The 12,000-nt window shown below is 55.7% G+C and overlaps 4 protein-coding genes across 4 annotated transcripts in view; 1 reads left to right on the top strand and 3 right to left on the bottom strand.

Moving 5' to 3' along the window:
- Nucleotides 1-4,086, bottom strand: part of CONPUDRAFT_126259 (P-loop containing nucleoside triphosphate hydrolase protein) — a gene marked incomplete at its 5' end in the record, with an annotated part of 6,395 nt that extends 2,309 nt beyond the window's left edge. Inside the window, 15 exons of the mRNA XM_007771961.1 lie at nucleotides 832-970; nucleotides 1,024-1,067; nucleotides 1,135-1,447; nucleotides 1,513-1,633; nucleotides 1,898-2,027; nucleotides 2,106-2,204; nucleotides 2,258-2,452; nucleotides 2,539-2,651; nucleotides 2,688-2,900; nucleotides 2,964-3,159; nucleotides 3,219-3,273; nucleotides 3,345-3,460; nucleotides 3,519-3,660; nucleotides 3,712-3,777; nucleotides 3,878-4,086. Coding sequence (XP_007770151.1) covers nucleotides 832-970; nucleotides 1,024-1,067; nucleotides 1,135-1,447; nucleotides 1,513-1,633; nucleotides 1,898-2,027; nucleotides 2,106-2,204; nucleotides 2,258-2,452; nucleotides 2,539-2,651; nucleotides 2,688-2,900; nucleotides 2,964-3,159; nucleotides 3,219-3,273; nucleotides 3,345-3,460; nucleotides 3,519-3,660; nucleotides 3,712-3,777; nucleotides 3,878-4,086 — 2,151 coding nt within the window. The remainder of the gene's footprint in view (nucleotides 1-831; nucleotides 971-1,023; nucleotides 1,068-1,134; nucleotides 1,448-1,512; nucleotides 1,634-1,897; nucleotides 2,028-2,105; nucleotides 2,205-2,257; nucleotides 2,453-2,538; nucleotides 2,652-2,687; nucleotides 2,901-2,963; nucleotides 3,160-3,218; nucleotides 3,274-3,344; nucleotides 3,461-3,518; nucleotides 3,661-3,711; nucleotides 3,778-3,877) is intronic.
- Nucleotides 4,087-4,284: 198 nt separating this feature from the next.
- Nucleotides 4,285-5,658, bottom strand: CONPUDRAFT_138022 (NADP-dependent mannitol dehydrogenase; the record flags this gene model as incomplete). Its single annotated transcript, XM_007771962.1, has 9 exons — nucleotides 4,285-4,422; nucleotides 4,477-4,642; nucleotides 4,698-4,803; nucleotides 4,862-4,961; nucleotides 5,012-5,124; nucleotides 5,192-5,284; nucleotides 5,343-5,406; nucleotides 5,460-5,556; nucleotides 5,625-5,658. The coding sequence occupies 9 exons, from the start codon at nucleotides 5,656-5,658 to the stop codon at nucleotides 4,404-4,406; spliced, it is 792 nt and encodes a 263-aa protein (XP_007770152.1). The 3' UTR covers nucleotides 4,285-4,403.
- A 178-nt stretch (nucleotides 5,659-5,836) lies between these two features.
- CONPUDRAFT_166513 (Piwi-domain-containing protein) lies at nucleotides 5,837-9,497 on the bottom strand. Its single transcript, XM_007771963.1, has 8 exons — nucleotides 9,246-9,497; nucleotides 8,641-9,168; nucleotides 8,120-8,586; nucleotides 7,072-8,064; nucleotides 6,927-7,012; nucleotides 6,765-6,875; nucleotides 6,470-6,710; nucleotides 5,837-6,408 (listed from the first exon to the last, which is right to left on the bottom strand). The coding sequence occupies exons 2-8, from the start codon at nucleotides 9,018-9,020 to the stop codon at nucleotides 6,071-6,073; spliced, it is 2,616 nt and encodes an 871-aa protein (XP_007770153.1). The 5' UTR covers nucleotides 9,021-9,168; nucleotides 9,246-9,497; the 3' UTR covers nucleotides 5,837-6,070.
- Nucleotides 9,498-9,930: 433 nt separating this feature from the next.
- CONPUDRAFT_166514 (uncharacterized protein) lies at nucleotides 9,931-11,611 on the top strand (the record flags this gene model as incomplete). Its single annotated transcript, XM_007771964.1, has 2 exons — nucleotides 9,931-10,212; nucleotides 10,286-11,611. Coding segments are annotated over exons 1-2 (1,443 nt in total), but the record flags the coding sequence as incomplete, so codon positions are not given.
- Between the last annotated feature and the right edge of the window lie 389 nt (nucleotides 11,612-12,000).

The raw sequence follows: 12,000 nt of genomic DNA on the forward strand, positions 1-12,000 counted from the left end.
GGCGTTTGCGATGCGCGAGGTCGTACAGGAGTACGAGGACACGGGGAGTATGTCGGATTATGCGTCGCTTTCGGATGTGGATGAGTATTAGATGACGTTTGTCGCCTTTGTGTACGAGAGAGATCGTCGCCCGCTTTGTCTTTTCTTCCTTCTTGTGTCATCTTTCACGCAACGCAATCACGGATATTTATCACATAGTCTCTTCTCATTTGTTTTCTGCATATCACTGTACTATACATCACTCGCTACCCAAAACCTACATAGCCCTAGAACGTCTTTCAGATTTGTGTTTTTACCTGTATTTCTGTTGCTACATCAAGATCTATCGTAATATACGGTCCGTCTTGCGACTCACTCTCGAGTACGAAAGAGCAGGATCGAGCTTCCGTCATTCAACCAGACACTTGTCGAAAATGCAACTTCGTTCCAGATTGCGTGGTCTGAGTAAATGTGTTCATATGTTCTCCCGCTGACGGCTATTCCAGTTCAGCGAACCGAACGTCCGCATTCGCCTCCAGCCATGTTAGCCATTTCTTCAGATACGGCCCTCCGTGTTGAACCGTATCTGAGTCGCCGACGACGCACTAGCAGGGACCGTATCAGCACAGCCAACATTCGCGAAGACACTCGTGGGCATACCAAATGTCGCTTCGCGCGGGTCATCGCGACTGCACCGTTTCATTAGTGACATTGCAGCAACCGACAGTGTCCGTGGATGGCGAGCACGCACCGTTCAGCCGCCGCTTTTCCTTCAAGAACCCTACTTCTCTCTGTGTCACAACGTCAATGATCATCGATTTGGTTAGGAAACAATAATAAAACGAAGCGCACCTTCTCATTGCTCCGTACGAGGCTGATCACCACCGCCTCCTTCTCGCGGCCTTGCATCCCGTCGACAGTCCCAATTTCGAGTTCGGGGCCGTATGTCTCCCTCAGGAGCGAAGTGAGCAGCGTCACCTGGGCTTGGTATCTACAACCGCAAATAAGCCATGGCATCAGCAGGCTCAGAGATGAGACACCTACGGAGTGATAACGGCAATCTGAGACGGAAGTACGCCCGCCTCGACCTGCATTGATTCAAGTTGCCCACCTCAGCCTGCCGTTTCCACACAACAACTGAAAAGAAGCACTCACCAATCTCTCGACCCACCGCTTCACAACCCCCGCTTCATTCTCGTTACACTTGCTCCCCTCCTCCGCGCCGCCGCCGCCCTTGGTGTCATTGTCCCCGCTGCCTTCGAGCCGCTCGTAGAACTCGCATCCGGCCGTATCGAAGAACACAATCGGCGTGCCCAGCACCTCCTTGATACTCTCCGCGTCGCTGGCTGCTTGCCATGCCCGCGTGCCCGGGAGATCCGAAAGCAGGTGCGCGGACACGCTCTCTGCGCTCTTGAGCCTCGAGGCGTAGAGCGTCGCGGATGGGAAGGCGCAGATCTGGGCGTGCATGCTGTGCAGACCAAGTCAGGTTAGGGACTTGTAATCTAAGAGAAGGATGGTTGGAGGGGGGCGTACCGGTACTGCACATTGAGCAGCCGCTTGATCCCCGGGCCGTACATCCTCTCGAGCCTGTCAAACAGGGTCGTCTCGAGCGAACGGGGTGGTCTGAGCCCCGGCCGCCTTTTAGCCTTGCGATCTTTCCGTTCTTTCTTCGCTCCCGGTTTTGACTGATTTGCCTCGGGAGTGGGGTTCTCGACTGTCAAATCCTTGATGCCATCTTCAATGTCCTCCATGCCCGCATCGCCGTGCACGCTCTCCACATCATCGCCATCGCTTCCGCTTCCGCTGGTGCTTTCCTCTGTATTGCCGTTCTCTTTAGCAGCAGGAGCCGGCGATGGCTTCGCGGTCGCTTTCTCGCTGTCTTTCTTCACTGCCTTGCTAGCTGCAGCATCTTTCCCACCAGCTACTTTGCCGTCTTTGGCCTTCTTCGACACTTTCGACTTGTCAGTGGATAAGATAGTGGGCGGGAGTTGCATGGGATCGCCAGCTAGAATAAGTTTCTGCGCTTTGAAGATCGGGACCCAGCAAACCTGTTAACCAGCCATAAGCAACACATCGTTTAGCTCAGATGAAAACGCCATAGAAGAAGGGGGAAAACTCGAACATACCGCTTCCATAGCCTGCGTCGCCTCATCGATAATAACCACATCGAACGAATGGTTCCTCAGCTGCCTTCCCCCCGCCGAGTGACACGTCGCAAGCACAATCTGTCCCCCCCTTACATCAACACTCCTTCCATTGACGAACAGGCATACCGCACCTGTGACTCCCCAAGCACAGCCCTAACCACGCCCCCCTCGCGCTGCCTATACTCCTTCCTGAGCGCCTTGACCTCGTCCCACATCTTACGCCTTTCCGCACCGCGCGGCCGCGCCTTCGCCCCGCCCTTGCCCTTGCCCGAGAGCACGTCGAGCGTGGCTTCCAGCTCCGCTTTGACGTCCTTGGCCAGCGCAGCCTACATCACGCGTTCGACCCAAGGTCAGAGAACGGCAAACCATGATGATGATGATGATGATGATGATGAAACGCAAACGGACGAACCTGATCGCTCCGCCCAGCCCGGACCTCTAGCGTCGCCTCCAACACGCCCTCGTGCGCCATTACACGCGCCGGGTGTCCGATGCGCGTCGCTGTGAGCTTCGCAGGCGCAGCAGCTGTCGACCCTTTACCAGCTGACCCAGAGCTACTACCAGAAGAGGTGGGCGCAGGGAGGGCGAGCAAGCGCTCGAGGATGTTGTCCACCGCGAGATTGGACGCGCCACAGACGAGGATCCGTTTTGGCTTCTTCTCCTGATCTTGATTCGGGTTCGAGGGCGTGCCGGTCGATGTCAGAGATGTAGATGAGGAGGGGGGAGAGGCGAGCTGGCGGATGATCTCGATAAGCGTGTGGGTCTTGCCCGTACCTATAACAAAATCAATTCCGATAAACACAGGCGCATTCTGATGGTACTGAGCGAGCGACGCACCTGGCGGCCCGTGTATACACGCAACCTCGCCCGCCGAGAGCGCGAAGCGCACCGCCTCTTTCTGGCTCGCGTTGAGCGACGGGTCGTAGAACTGGATCTCTTCGACGCGCGCTGGTGACGACGGCTCTGAGCGCGGGGAGATGCCGAGAAGCACGCGGGTGAGGGCTGTAAGCGGGTAAGAGGACTTGTCGTCGGCCTATGGAGGAGGATCATGAGCTGTGAGTCATGAGCTGGTGGAACGTTGGGGGGACGCACTTTGCGAGTGGAAGGAAGGCCTGTCTTCTCGAGCTGGTCGATTGTTTTGTCCATCCTGGTAGAGATGAATGTGTAAGGATGGGGAAGAGCATGGTAGAGGATGGGTGATAGGTGGAAAGAGCATACCGATCGTAGGTAACGCTGTTAGCCAGCTTCACTACACGGGCGCATTCTGGTATTTCAGCGTCTTCAGAGGAGGTTTCGGATGGATCGAGAGCAATGACGATTCGCGTATCCGTAACCTGACAAGCAATCAGCAGCGCGTAATGGCGGAGAAAGACGTGAATAGGGACGACGAACCTTGTACACAACGCCCTCGATCGCCTTCATACTCTTCTCGCCTCCACCCGTCCCGCCCCCCGCCCCAGTCTTCTTCCCCTTCGGCGCCTTCTTCCCTCCAGAACCAGCAGCATTCTCCTCTATTCGAGCAATATCCCCAGGCCTACGATGTTATCACATAAGCCACGTCCTCCCAAGGGCTACCCAGACTCACCGAAAAGAGTGCGGCGGAAACACCGCATCCGTATGCCACGCCGATGGCCGCTCGAGCTCTACAAGCCTACACTTCACCAACAAACCCAGCTATCAGCTCAAATCCCGTCCGGCTTCTCGAAAGGGTCGGGAGGAGGGGCGGAAAACAACGGGTAAAAACGACGTACGTCTTTCCGCCAAGCCCGACGCCGACGCTCGCAGTGCCGAGCGCGCCGAGCGCAAGGCCGCGCTGCTCGAGCAGCTTCGGGCTGCAGTTCGTGAGCAGGAGCGAGGAGCGCTCGATCTCGGCGTCACGCTCGAGCTGGAGGAGCGCGCGTTGGCGGTCGATGAAGGCGTGCAGCTGGGCGTCGGTGGTGGGTTCGTGTGACGATGACATCGAGGTAGTGTTTGTTTCTGAGCTCTTTAACAGGACGGGCTCGCTGTGAGATGGAGAGAATGTCGAGATGACCGTTGAGTAATAAGTGACGCGCGTCTGTACCGTATAAGGCGCCGACGCTTTCTCGATGATAAGATTAGATCCGCTATTCTTGAAGTGGGTGCCAGCCACCGAGACACGCATTCAGGGTGTGAAGGGTAACGCGTTATAACGTCCAATTGCAAGAAGTATTATATTGTACAGAGCTCAGCATCGTGCATTATATAAAACATAGCAGAACGATAGCTTCTACACAAGTCGAGGCGCTCGACCAAACATTACCAGATCAATTGACCACTAAAAAGTAAAATCGTCAGCGAGCACACTCTCATAAACCTCAGTCCTACATACCCATCGACAAAGTACTCCCCGCCAGTCATATACGTCGCATGGTCCGACAGCAAGAGAATCGCCTGACCCGCCATCTCGTGTGGCTCAGCAAACCGCCCCAGGGGTACATGAGACGCTTGATACTTTCGGACCTTCTCGTCCATGCCAGCTGTCTGGTCGGTGTTTACTACACACAGAAATCTGAGCGCTGCTTTGTTAGTGATATAGAGAAGAACGCTCACCGTATCCAGGAGAGAGCGCGTTCACGCGGATGCCGTTGGGTGCCCACTCGGCGGCGAGACCCTTGGTGAGGTTGGAAAGCGCCGCTTTCGAGGAGTTGTAGAAGACCTGCATAGTGGGATACATGTTTACTCGTATATCACCGCTGATGACCAGCAGAACGCACCTGAGTCAGAGGCTGGTTGGTGCCCTGCTGGTTGATAATCTGAGAGCTCATAGAGGAGGTAACAACGATCGAGCCGCCGCTCTGCTTCCCCATCCATATTCTGCCTCCAACATCAATATCGAAGAGGTCAGAGGTCACAGACGCACGTACTTTGCGGCTGCACGGGCGGCGTTGAAGACACCGAGCACGTTAACATTGTACACCTTCTGGAAGTCTTCAGGGGTAAGGTCGATGGCGGGTTTGACGACAGACACGCCAGCGTTCTGAAGCGCATATACGCGCATATGAGCATCACGAAACCGAAAGCCGAATCCTTAGAGGAGTGCTCACCGCGACCATCCCAGTGACAGGCCCAAACTCCTTGTCGATCTGGCCAAAAACCTTGGTAACCTTCTCTCCATCCGAGACGTCGCACTGGTAAGCCTATCCCGAGTGACATTTAAGCTTAATACTAGAGATCTCCAGCGCAAATGTGGCTCACCTTGACAGGAACATCGAACTCCTTGCTGATCTTCGCCGCGACCTCTTCAGCATCCTTTGAGCTCCTATTCAATCATGCTTCAGCACCTACGATCAATCCCAGGAGGTGAAGAATTACCTGTAGATGATGGCCACTTTGGCGCCTGCGGAAGCGCACGCGCGACTGAAGGCGGCGCCAATGCCGCGGTTCCCGCCAGTGACGATGATGCACTTGCCTGCGGGACGGTGTACTAGTTAGACCACGACTAGAGTGTACCGGGAGTGATTTGGAATAGAACCTCACCGGTGAAATCGATGGTAAAGCCTTTGGGAGCCATTTTTTTCTTGGATGCAAGCTTTGAGGGAAGAAGGGATGAGATGAAGTCAGACATGCTGAGCGACGGCCTGCGTTATAAACTGGAGCCGACTATAAGGCATCCCGTAAAGTTGGCATATGGTTATCCACAAGCCAAGTTCAGTGGGTGGAGGACGCGACGTCATGAGCGACGTCAGGAGGGTGTTGGCGGCAAACCGCCACGCGACTTGATTGTCCCCACGATGCATGATACATGGGCTGACAGCAGGAAGTCCTCAAAACTGTGATACATACAGTTACATTATAACGGGAGCATAAACATAGGGAGCAATGCGCGTAAAGAATCCCAAAACATCAAACTGTCGCCCACTCCTCGCCACTTCCAGAGCCCACCACAAGCCCACCACCACCCAAACAGAAGTCCACGACCCCACTCACAAATAAAACATCGTATCCCTCACTCCATCCTTCGCCACTCCTCCCCTCCACATCCTCCTCGCCTCCTGCATAACCCCGTCCTCACTGCTTCTCCACCCCTCCTGCCCCTGGCCCGCACCAGGCACCAAAATCTTGCGGATATAGCACCGCCCGCGCTCGCACGCGATGTCGGCATAGTACGCCGGCGGGACGAGGCTCACCGCCTTGGTCGCGCGCATGAACGTGTAGCTCAGCGCGTGCGCGAGGCCCTGGATCGGGTCTGCGGTGAACCCGTTCTCGTCGTGCAGCATGAAGTAGTGCGTCGGGCGTGCAGTGCCTTTGAGGCCCTTGTGAGCTGGAACTCAACGTGTCAGCCCATGTTGACGTTATTAGAGAGGGTGAGCGGTGGGGTTTACCTTGAAGATAGAAGTCGAAGTCGTAGACGGCGGTGATCCCTCGGTCGACGACAGTGCCAGGCTTGGGGTTCCCGTCCGGTTCAGCCCACCTCTGCTCGGTAGGGTAGGTGCGGGCATTATGACGCTTGCCGCAGATGATGATCGACAGCTTCGGTTCGTACGGCTTATTGGGCTTGTCGTACTTGCGGAACGCCTTCTTGATCTCCGGGAGCTCGTCCTCGCGCACAACCTTGTATTGGCCCTACGAGTATGTCAGCTATGGATACGCTCGGGGAAATGGCAAGTGACGACGTACCTCGGAAACGCCGTCACGGAAGATGACGATACGCTCGGGAAGAGAATTCTTGTTGTGCTTCTTGTACAGGTCGATGCGCTGGATGACCATGTCTCCAACATCGGCGATCATCTAAGGTATAACATGAATACTTTCTCCATGAGTTTTCTTCGTGCTGCTCACCTCCTGACGTGCCTTCTGGAGTGCCAAGCTCCCCGGATACTGAGCAAAGTTGTTGTCGATACTCGCCACAACCGACGCAATTGATGCTACACCCACAGCAAAATCAGCTTCCGCCATATACCTGGCAAAACATGTAAGCACTCACGCGCCCACTTGAAGCTCCCCGTCCCCGTCGAATGCGTCACATCCATCCCCATAAGCATCGTCGGCCTCTCAAACAGCCACCTCCCGCTCCGCTCGTCTAGCTTATGATTCACCCCGCCCATCTTCATATTGATCTTCAGCGCGACGTTTGCCCAATACATCGCGCTCCCCTTGTCCTTGCGCAGCTGCGTCGCCTGCACACACACCGTGCTCACGCCAACCTCAACATCGCCCGCAAACTTGATCGCATCGTACAGCGCAACCTCCTCACCCGGCAACACAACCAGCACGAGCTGCGCCCCACCCCGCTGCGCGTCCACAAGCGCATCGCGCACCACGTTCGCCACATCAGCGCCCTTCTGGCGCGGCAGCACAAGATCCTTAACCTCAGGGTCACTCGTGACCTGCATCCCGCTGACGCCGCACATCCTCTTGAGCTCAGCGACCTTACCCCTTGCCTCGTCCTTGCCCATCCCGCGCGTGCCATCCACGATGCAGAGTACCGCCCACCGCGCGAGCGTCGCGCCCACCGCGAACTTCACGTTCCTCAGGTTCCACGCACCCGCGCTGATCTCGGGCGCCTTGCGCCCCGAGTACGCGAGGCCGGGCGGGGGCAGAATGCGCCCCGGCACGACGGCCATCTTGTCGTCGACGTCGATGCCGAACGCGCCGAGCACCGTCGCGCGCGGGTTGTTGAAGCCGAGCAGCGGGAGACCTTTATGGAGCTCGTCGGAGGCGTTGTGGGCGGGCGGGCGGCATGCAGTGTTGATCATCGCTCTCGTCTGTGTCGTGGAGAGGTCGTTGTGGAAGGGCTGGTCGGCGAGGATCTCGCAAATCTCGGCGGGGAAGTAGATTGGGCCGAGGGGTCCGTCGTCGTCCTTGTCCTTGCCTTTTCCTTTGCTCTTGCCCTTGCTCTTGCCCTTCTTGTTTTCGCCGCGGGGAGGTGTGACGTCGATGAGAAACAGTTCGGGACGCTGCAATGTAATCTTCCAACCTAAGGCCGGCCATCAAACTTGGTCGAACACACGTCCTGAGGCAGGAGCACTCACGCTCTTTGAAATACTGCTCAACGGTGACCATCCGACCCAGCTCCCTGCAAGGGAAACTGTGTTGCTTCGCGTTCTTACCCGCTAGCCCCGTCACTGTGTAAACTTTCTTCGTGTGGGCTGTAACGATCTTGACATTGTGGATAAAGTCGGCGAGCTTCGCGCCACGATCATGCCTGGCATACTCGTCCATAGCCCTGTCCAGCCTCATTGGCTGGTAGAACGCCTTCGTCTTGACGTGGACGTTGATCGCCATCTCGCCGTGGATCGGGCGTACCGAAGAGAAGAACCCTCTGCACGCCTCGAGCGCGCCACCGAGTGCAGTAGGAGGTTCTGCATCGCGAAAGAAATACTTGTTCTGGCCGACGAGGACACCGTTGGCGCGAGCGTGAGCCGAGCTGACGAGGTTGAGCGCCGAGATAATCGGGGCGATGTCGTGGTTGCGATAATCTGGGTCTCCGCTGACGTATCTGCGTCATGAGTGTTAGCCACCTTTACCAGCGAACATGTCGTGAAAAGGTCACTTTTCGATGACACCGAGACCGATCTCTCGCGCAAACTTGACGGACAAAACCAAGCTGCAAGTATACTCGTTCCCGTCGTGGTCCCGCTCAGGGTAGCTGACAGGGATATCGATGGCATCGAGCAGCTGCACAACGGCGACGAGCTTCTCGCTCCAGTCGTGCGCGACCTTACCAGCCATACCCGCCTGCGTCCACGCATCCGTGCGCTCGGCGAGCTCGAAGATGCGCTTCTTGAAGTCCCTGTTGCGCTTCCCAGCCGAAGCGGGAGAAAACTCCACATCGTACTCGTACCACGGGCCCTCCGGCACGTTCATGCCGAAGAAATTCGCCCGAAGCTGGATAGGGGCGCCCGCAGTTCCGTAGTCAGGCCGCAGCGGCATGGGGAGGAGCCCGTGCTCCTGGTCAACCTCGGTCGGCTGCCTGGCAGGTGCATCTAGCGAGAGTGCGTTGAGCTGGTTGACGAGATTGATGTCTGAGTTGTCCGCGATGCGGGCGTCGACGGTCGCGGGTGTGTTAGGTAAAAAGACACTACACCCATCGGAAGCGATCAGCTCGACGACAAACGGGGCGTTGCCCTCCAACTGGAGGGTACGATGCCAACTTACCCTTCGCCGCCGCCTCGGGCACCGCCTTGACCAGCGCCGCGTCCTTGTCCTTGTCCACGACCTGTACCGGGCCCTCCGTGACCGAATCTGTCCCCGCGAGGCCCAGGAGAAGAGTATCCTCCACTGGAATCACGGGGGCCTCCTCGGTCACGCTGAGGGCCGCCTGCGCTGCTTCCGCCGCGCGAGTCGCCTCGTCCACGAGGCCCACCCCTGCCGCGGCCGCGACCTTGACCTTGGGTGTTACCTGATTGCCTTTGTTGTTGGCTCATTCTGGTGTTGTTGATGTCTTGTAATTTGATGGCTTGAGTTGAAGTCCGAAAAGCGAAGAGATGATAGTGGGTCGAGAGGGGACGCAGGAGATGGGAAGACGACAAGCTCCTGTACATATTGCTGCGGCTCCGAGATTTCTCACGTCCCCCTATGACTCTATCCTCCCAGTCGTAAATATTGATTTCAGTCAAAGTCCAGCAGGTTCTCGAACTTCTCAGGTCACCGCTTGCTGAAAGCACCAAAACCTTTCTAAAGACATAATCGCGTGCATGCCAGGCGGAGAATGCGAGGCAGGAGACCTGAACATGGTGCGCCAGCAATGTCGTAAACAGTAAAAGTGCCGAAATCCGCACGATCGCCTCAACATTTGACGACGACTTCACGCCTGCAGTGCGACGAGTTTTTTCTCCGTCAACGTCAGGACAGTGTCCCTCCCCTGGCCTCAGCCCTCAACACAGTTCGTCCCAATACTCACAGCCGCTAAATGCATCCCTGCTTGGAAATCCCAGAAATTCGTTCGGAGATATCCTAGCACACCGATGAAAAACGGGACGATCCCTCAAGTCTCGTCGCCCTTGCAATGACGTGCAAAGCATTCAAGGATCCTGCTCTCGACGTACTCTACTGGCAGATTCCTAGCCTTGCAAACTTGCTCATGTGCATGCCGAGGAACTTGTGGTCGCTCAATAACGAGGAGGTGAGCTTTGGTCTTTCGGTGTTTATTTACGCAACGTGTGCCTTCGACCACAACCTAATAGCCCTCGTCGCAGCCAATAGTGCTCTCATTCTGCCGTACAATGCTGCGAGCTGATTGGATCGTTTTGCAATCTTATGCTCTTCGTCTGCGGTCTATATACGCTGATGAACCTGTCAAGATGCTTGTAGACTCGGACGCTCTCAGTGCTGTAAGCCACTATAGCGGCACTAACCTCCTTCCAAACCTGCGGGAACTCCGCCTGTACCACGAGAGCACTTGCGATGACCTACTACTTCGCAATATTGTGCACGTTCCGCAGATTTACCTTGCGCCGCGCGTAACAACGCTCTCGCTATCAAATCTGTCGTCAAAGTCTTTACACGTGCTAAGCGTTGCTATCCAAAGGTACCCCCTGCTCAAAACCATCCGCCTGGCTATACGAGATGCAGTTGGAGACGAGCTTCTGGAGATGCTGGAAGGAGTGGACACTCTTAAGAGTCTTTGTTCGTTTGAACTCGTCCTCGAGGACAAGTATACTTTTCCACTTTCGAGGATGCTTGAAGCGCTCGGCACCCTATCTCATCTCGATGATATCTTACTAGAGTGTTCCAACATCGATCTCGCCCTTCCTCCCACTTTCCTTACATCTGACGACAATGCACCCGCGTTTCCCGCACTTGCAGCCCTTTACCTATTCAGCAACGCACGCCAGATAGTGCACATCATGCATTACATGCGCAAACTCCCTAGCCTAACGGACATATTCGTCCGTTTCACCGATCTTATAGAAGACACCTCAGTGCCTCAAGCGATTGAGGCGCTGACTAAGGCTCTCTCCGCAGCGGAATCACCCATCCAAGGGATCGACATCAGCTTCCCAGAAACCGGGGACTACTCTGATTTAGTTTCCTTTCATGCGCTCCGCCCATTGTTCAGGTTCCAACAGCTACGGTCATTCCATCTGACATGCTTTCCACCCCCTTCCCTCGATGATGCGATGCTGACGGAGCTTGCACGAGGCCTCCGCAAACTTCACACGTTAGAGTTACAATGGAAGGCGGATGCGCAGACCAATAGTCGCCCTAAGGTTACGTTCACAGGGCTTCGAGCGTTACTCCGCCACTGTCCCAACCTCCAACACCTTTCACTGGCTGTTGATACAACGGTACCCTGCAACGACGACTACTCACACACAGCTCCGTCGGTCGACGATGTATGCCATTCTGAGCTCAAGACTTGGGAGGTAGGGGACTCGCTAATCGGAAATGCCGACGTTCAGCGTGTTGCCATCACATTGGCAACTTGGACTCCACATCTCCAAGATATTGCGGTCACAGCGGAAAAATCTAGCTCTCTTACGAGCAAGGCGTACAACGCGAGGACCAAAGCCTGGAAACAGGTAAACGATCGTATCGAATGCTCCAGGATCGCACGAGTCCACTACCTCTGGTACATGCCCTCAGAGTAGGCCCGGCCGTGGCGACAGGTCCGACACAATCTTGGAAGCGCCTCGCGCTTTGTGAAGGATTATCGGAGTAGTACACGAAGCAGTGATGGCGGGCGATCTTGGATTCGGATTTGAGATTTGAAACTTAGTATCATAACTTGAATGATAGTGTAGTGTTCTTACCCACCGATAACCTCTCTTTCTTTGGCCCTGCTATGCCTTGAACAAATGGAAATCTCGGTGCGAAACTCAACCTTCTATCGCAAAATTAAGGACACATGCTTGAGAGTCACTGAATGGGTCGCGACTCTAAATGAGGTACTCTCACGCGTTGTTTCATG

The sequence above is a fragment of the Coniophora puteana genome (assembly GCF_000271625.1).
Source record: "Coniophora puteana RWD-64-598 SS2 unplaced genomic scaffold CONPUscaffold_8, whole genome shotgun sequence".
Classification (NCBI taxonomy): Eukaryota; Fungi; Basidiomycota; class Agaricomycetes; order Boletales; family Coniophoraceae; genus Coniophora; species Coniophora puteana.

Coding starts and splice junctions, on each gene's coding strand:
- CONPUDRAFT_166513 (XM_007771963.1), bottom strand. CDS start 9,020: ATGCCGCTGCGGCCTGACTACGGAACTGCGGGCGCCCCTATCCAGCTT. Junction 8,587..8,640: donor GGTCTCGGTGTCATCGAAAA/GTGACCTTTTCA, acceptor CTCATGACGCAG/ATACGTCAGCGGAGACCCAG. Junction 6,876..6,926: donor TCCAGAAGGCACGTCAGGAG/GTGAGCAGCACG, acceptor GTTATACCTTAG/ATGATCGCCGATGTTGGAGA.